This window comes from Passer domesticus, chromosome 4 (assembly GCF_036417665.1).
Source record: "Passer domesticus isolate bPasDom1 chromosome 4, bPasDom1.hap1, whole genome shotgun sequence".
NCBI lineage: Eukaryota > Metazoa > Chordata > Aves > Passeriformes > Passeridae > Passer > Passer domesticus.
The window spans coordinates 31264932-31270931 of NC_087477.1; the positions used below are offsets into that span (position 1 = coordinate 31264932).

Genomic DNA, 6000 nt, shown 5'->3' on the forward strand with positions numbered 1-6000 from the left:
CCACTGCTGCACACTTGCATGCAAGCAGCTGTTCCTGCCACGGCAGCTACAACAGCATCTAGAGGCACATTAGGATCTGCCAGAACAGGCCTATAAATAACAGCAGCTGAATTCAGTAGGACGACTTCTGGCTAGCCATGAAGGAAAGCTGGTTGTCCATGCTGGTTCCAGGATAAACTAGCTGTCTTTCATCCTGGCATTCCCAATTTAACAACAGTCTTGTTCATTGTGCCCTGCATAACACGGGGAACAGAGTAATCAGAGTAGTGAGTATATAAAGACCAAGGAGCATGACTCTAACCTAAACCAAGAAGCAAGAGCAGTACATGGTAATGCTACTTTTCCTAGCTATAGTAGACATCTATGTGAGGGGAGGGAGAACACTAAACTCAATTTTTGGGGTTTTTTTCCTATTATAAAAAATAACAGAGTCGCTTCATGATTTATTATCATGGCTGTCACTGTGCCAGAATGAAGGAATGTATCAACTGTTTGCAAAGACACATTTCTGGACTATTTGAGAGACTAACAGACTACTGACATTGCTTAGTCATTGCTGGTTACAGACTGGGAGACAAACCCAACTTAGAGGAAGGGGCAATCAATGTTTATGGAAAACACTTGCTTCCAGTCCTGAAGCCATTATTCCACCAGACCAACCATGAGTCCCTCGATTACTCTGTTGGCTTTTCTACCACTAAAGGAAAATGATGAAAAAGGAGTGGAGGAATTTGGATGGCTTTGCCAAATAGGTCATGACTGCTCTGCTCTAAGGCCACGTGCCAGCAAAGGGAGTAGTAAACAACTGTCAGCCACTCGGCTGCTAATAAACCATTGCTTTGTTCTGCAAGCTCATGACACACCAAAAACAATCAGACTGGAAGCTTCCATTCCTGAGCACCAAACACGCACTCAAGAGTCAACTGAGCAAAAACCTGAGCTCCCTGGAAGCACACAGAAGCTCAATGGACATCATGAACACTGCATTGCCAAGAGTGTGTGAACATAGCCTTCTTACTCAGTTCCTGGTTTCAAAGTGAGTAGGGATTAAGTACTGCTGCTCACTTCCTCTCTGCTTCACACTAAAAGCTCTTGAAGGCTACAGAAAGATGCAGTTTTACATCTACAGCACACACAGGATTGCTGAGCCTCAGTCCTTCTTTCTAAACAATGACCAGGCCATTTTGTGACATCAAGAAAGGTCCTGATGCTGTGCTTGAATAACTTGAGAGAGCCACCAATTTTAGTTGGCCAATGCTGAAGTCCATTGGCAGAGAGATTTAAGGGGGAAAAAAACCCCAATACTCTAAAGCATAAAAAACCATTGTAGACTGTATTGAAGGGATCTCAGGTACTTAAAGAAAGGCCAGACAGTGGACTGAGAGAAGTAGAGACTTCAGCATGGACAGGGGAAAAAAAACCAAACATCAACCTCCAATACACTGCTCTCCTACATAGCTCTATGTTTCTCCCTTTGCTAAGAGAAATTTTCCTTGTTCCAAAAAAATGCTAAAAACAAAACAAGAATAAAAGAATTACAATGACCACATTTCATCCCAAACAGCAGCTGTTGTTAATAGAACTCTTCCCAGGTAGAATTAGGTTATAGTCTTTCACATAATAGTGAAGAGCAGCTTGGACAGAAAGGTCCAGATGCTTTCCACATTTACTTAAATTGCACTGATTTCAGTGGGAAGCCACATCACCTAGGGGATCTGGACCAAAGACTCTGCATCTTCTTAAATCTCCACCAGCAATTGGAGGCTGAATGTTATGAAACTGAAAATGATTAACAGGTCCCACTCAGCCCAGTGCTGTTAGGTTCTTTTTTTGCAAGATGTCAGGCAGCTTTCACAGTATGATCTGGCTGTGAATCTCAAATCCGAAAATCCAACTACAGAAAAAGGGAGTGAGAAATCTCCACGAGCTCTAATGAATTGTGCTGCTCCCCTCCTCTGCTCATAAAGGGGCTTCACTACCTTTTGCACCGCAATCATTATCAGCCTGCAGAACAAAAGATTATCACACTGGCCTTTGCTAACGATGCACAGGGGAAGAGACACCTCTGCTATGTGCTTGGGAAGCAGACAGAGAAACACCCAGCTCCTCCTTTCCCTAGCCGAACTTGTTGAAACATCCTGCCTTCATGGGCAAACACACAGCTGGACACAAGCTGCCAGGGCTTCTGGAGACAGCTTCCAACCAAAGGCTCTTTTGCCTGCACAACCAACTGTGCGCACAGCCCTTGCCTCCTGAAAAGGAGGCACCTGGTGGGAGAAGGATCCTCCACCATTACTACAGCCACATTACTACACACATGTCCCTACCACAGCTCAGGGCTCTGCAGTCCCCAGTTATTTCTTAAAATTCTTGCAAAAAATAGCAAGCCTGCCCTCCAAAGTTCAACCTCAGCAAAAGCGTCTCTCAAGACAACAGGAAATCTGTTGCCTTTGGGAACAGGACTAGGTTCAAATGTTATTATGGTCTGGAGAACAGGTCAGAAACAAAGATTAATTTAGCACACAATGCAGGTTTCTAATACAAAGAAATCAATGACCCCAGAAGCATGGCCAAGACTACAAGAAAACAAAGTAAAAGTCCTAGCTCTGGAAAATAAGCACAATATACAGTGGAAGAACATCTATTTTGCGGTCTTGAAAATGAGCAGATGCTCATTTTAAAATAGATTCATCCTACAATTAGTGTTCAAAATGACTGCCATCCCTGTTGGCAAGAGCATTGAGCTTTGCTATGGCTTAAAAGGGAGGGAAGTATATTCCAAATGAGTAGTCCACACTATTTGGAGCAGAAATAATTTCTTACAGACTGGCAGTAGCCTGCAAGAGGGAATCCAAAAAAGGCACTGGAATACCAGAGACCTCAGTACTCCCATTGAAAAGAAATGCCTCTGTTTTTCAGCTCTGTTTAACTTCTCTCTGTTATGTGTGCACATCGCCCTCAGTACACACAGCGCCCATTACAGAACTGACCTGTTACAAAACCAACAGAACAGAAACGACCTACAGAAAAGCGTATCTTTTCCCCCTCCATTCTTTTATAGACTAGCTTTATTTGATGAATAAGAGAAACAGATCCATAATCACTTTTTTATAAATAACCACTTACTCATAGTCTTGGCAGATTGTTTTTCTGTGAATTTTTCATGACAGCATTTGCAAGACACTCTTCTAAAGCTCAATGCTTGCTAAATGAAGATGACTATCCTGCATGAAAGTACCACTCAGGGATTTGAAAATAATTTTATCCCAGGCTCCATGCAAGACTTGTTTGGCCTAGAATAAGACACTAACAACTGCTTTGCTACCTTGGGGTCTACCTGCCCTACCTCATTAACTGTAGAGGCTCTTCCTTGAGAAGTCATGGAAAATATTTGCCATGAATTTGCAATAGTAATTACAGAACATTAAATTAATTTCAGAAGATCACACATTACCATACAAAACGTTACTGTCAACATACCAAGCAGCTGGCATGTTTACTACTCAATTCCTGAGCTAACCTCTCAAGTGTCTTCTCCTGAAATCCTGTTCAAGCCCCACATACTCTGTAGAATGTTGTGAAGCTACCTTCACCTCCAGCTTTTACATTTTTTCATACTGATTTTTACTGTACCAACCACTCCTTCGGCCTTGATCTGGCAAACTTCTTGCATGGAGTGCCATCCAATGACCTGCACTGTAAGGCACTTGGCTTCAAAGAACCAGAGCTCAGGAAGGCACAATTTTCCTCCTGTTTCTTTTGCAGTGGTCTCCTGTGAGCAGTTACATATTTTGCTGCAGAAGAATGGGTCTGATGAGGATCCAGGTGTGAATGTTGGGGTGCACCAACCAGCAGAGTGCTCTCTGCTGCCCACCTACCCACATAGAGGACTCCCTCTTTCGTCTTTCCTGCTGCCTCTGCCACACCCTGCTTGGTTTTTTCTGCTGCTGCTACGACTCCCTCCTTTGCCTTGGAAAGCCCTTTCATGAACACATCCATGGCTGAAGACTTTCTTCACAGAGCTCTAGAAACAAAAAAAACCAAACAACATAGTACACACTTTCAATAAGGTTTTTTCAGCTTTTTATCCCAACAAGGGAAAAAAAATATTCTAACTGAATGGGATCACAATTACTTTAAAATTATATTATTTATATGCCTGAATTGTATAGCTATATGAAACAGATATCCTATTTCCACAGAATCCTATGGAGAGGTTGCCAATAATGCAGTTCTGATTGGAAGATGGTTCCATTGATATAAGTACCTTCCTTGCCTATCAAGGCATCATTTCTCTCAAAGGACAGCACTGTTCATGTGCTGAATGCAAGATTTAGTCCTGTGATTTGATGATACTCCACCTCTCATCCAGAGAAAAAAGGCAACTTAAATAAACATCAATGACTTAAAAAAAACCCAAACAAACAGACCAAACTGAAAACCAAAACACATAAACCAAAACCTCCCATAAATGATGAATGTTCACTTGTAAGAAAACGCCATTAAACTCAGGACTGGAGGAAATAAAAAATGCTGCATTTCCATTAGTCCAGCATTTTACACACAGTCCACATCATTCTTTTGGAAACTGAGTTTTCCTGAATGGGTTCCTTACACGTATCACAACTGAGAAAATATTTTACTAAAAAGCAAAAGCAAGAACACAGGATTTAAAAAGCACTGCACTAAAGCTACCAAGATAGTCCTCTGGCAGCAATACAATCCAGTGCTATACAGAAACCGCTGAAATAGTAATTAAAACCCAGAATCAGCGTCCCTTCAACAAATCCATTATCAGTAGTCCTTTCTCTTCCTCCACCCACACAGACAGAAGCGCTGCCTGTTATCTCCTCGTCTTTGCCAGAGGCTGAGTAGGAGGAATGGATGTCTAGGAAGGCATCTGGGCTGTCGCAGCTTTCCACTAACTCGTGACGGGCGTGCGAAGAACGGCAGCGTTCGTGCTCCAGCCGAGCTGCCCACGGCACCTGCCGCCCCGGGGATGCCCGGGGGGGGTCCTTGCCCTACACACAGCCCCGGGGGAGGCAGGACCGCCCGCGGCACCCCCCGGCTCCTCCGCCGGCTGGTTCCTCCGCCGGCAGCCCCGTAACCTGGTGCGGGGGCACCTGGGGACCGCGGGTGTGGATGGAAACACACACGGGCACCTGCAGAGGGAGGAGGGAGGGAGCGGGGCGTCGCGCCCATGTGTATGTGCGCTCATATTTAGCTATGCATACACAGACATACAAATGCATGCACACAGCGAGGCACCTACCGAGGAAAGCAGAGCGGCGCGACCATATGGGCACCCAGGGGCTCCCGCGGGCACGCCGTCGGCACACGGCGGACACGGCGCCCGGCTTCTCCTCCCTCCCCGCGCCCACAAGGGAACGCTCAACAGGATACCGCTATCCAGCTGCCTTTGCTGTCAGAGACACACACCTACAATTCCACGCAGGCACACGCGCTCCCGGCCCCGCCCTGCCCGCACTCACCGCCGGGCTCCTCCGCCACCGGCGGGCGACCCGTTCCGAGCGGCGGCGGCGGCGGCGGCGCGGGCTGCGGCGGGAGCGGCCCCTGCTCAGCACATCCCGGCCGGCGCTGTGGCACCACCCCGGCGGCAGCCCCGCAGGCGGCGAGAGCCGGAGAGGCGAGGGCGGGGGGCGGGAGGATGCGCCGCGGGAGGGAGGAGCGGAGGCTGCTCTCGCTCCCGGCTGAGATGCGCCCCCCGCCCGGCCCCCTGCGCCCACCCTATCGCGTCCTTCGGGCGGTGAGGTGGGAGGCGTGATTAACTCGGAGCACCTGTTCGCTGGACGCAGACCAAGGGAGAAGCGAGGGTAGAAGGCGTGCCAGGCGTCGTGGTCCCCCTGGGACTCCGCACAGTCACCACTCCCTCCAAAGGCTGGAGCGCCTCGTCTTAGAAGTGTTAGAAAGCTCTTGATGCGACACAGCCCTGAGTCACTTCACCAAAGCCTTAGAGAATCTCCCCCAGCTTCTAATTAT

General features: G+C 47.2%; 1 protein-coding gene across 2 annotated transcripts in view; it reads right to left on the minus strand.

Moving 5' to 3' along the window:
- Positions 1 to 5688, minus strand: part of SNCA (synuclein alpha) — a 62406-nt gene extending 56718 nt beyond the window's left edge. Inside the window, exons 1-2 of one of the 2 annotated variants that reach the window (XM_064416931.1) lie at positions 5493 to 5688; positions 3879 to 4024 (exon numbers count right to left, since the gene is read on the minus strand). In XM_064416931.1, coding sequence (XP_064273001.1) covers positions 3879 to 3999 — 121 coding nt within the window. In that variant the 5' untranslated portion in view covers positions 4000 to 4024; positions 5493 to 5688. Of the gene's footprint in view, positions 1 to 3878; positions 4025 to 5272; positions 5433 to 5492 lie in introns of those variants that run through there. The other variant, XM_064416932.1, reaches the window with a different exon arrangement.
- Between the last annotated feature and the right edge of the window lie 312 nt (positions 5689 to 6000).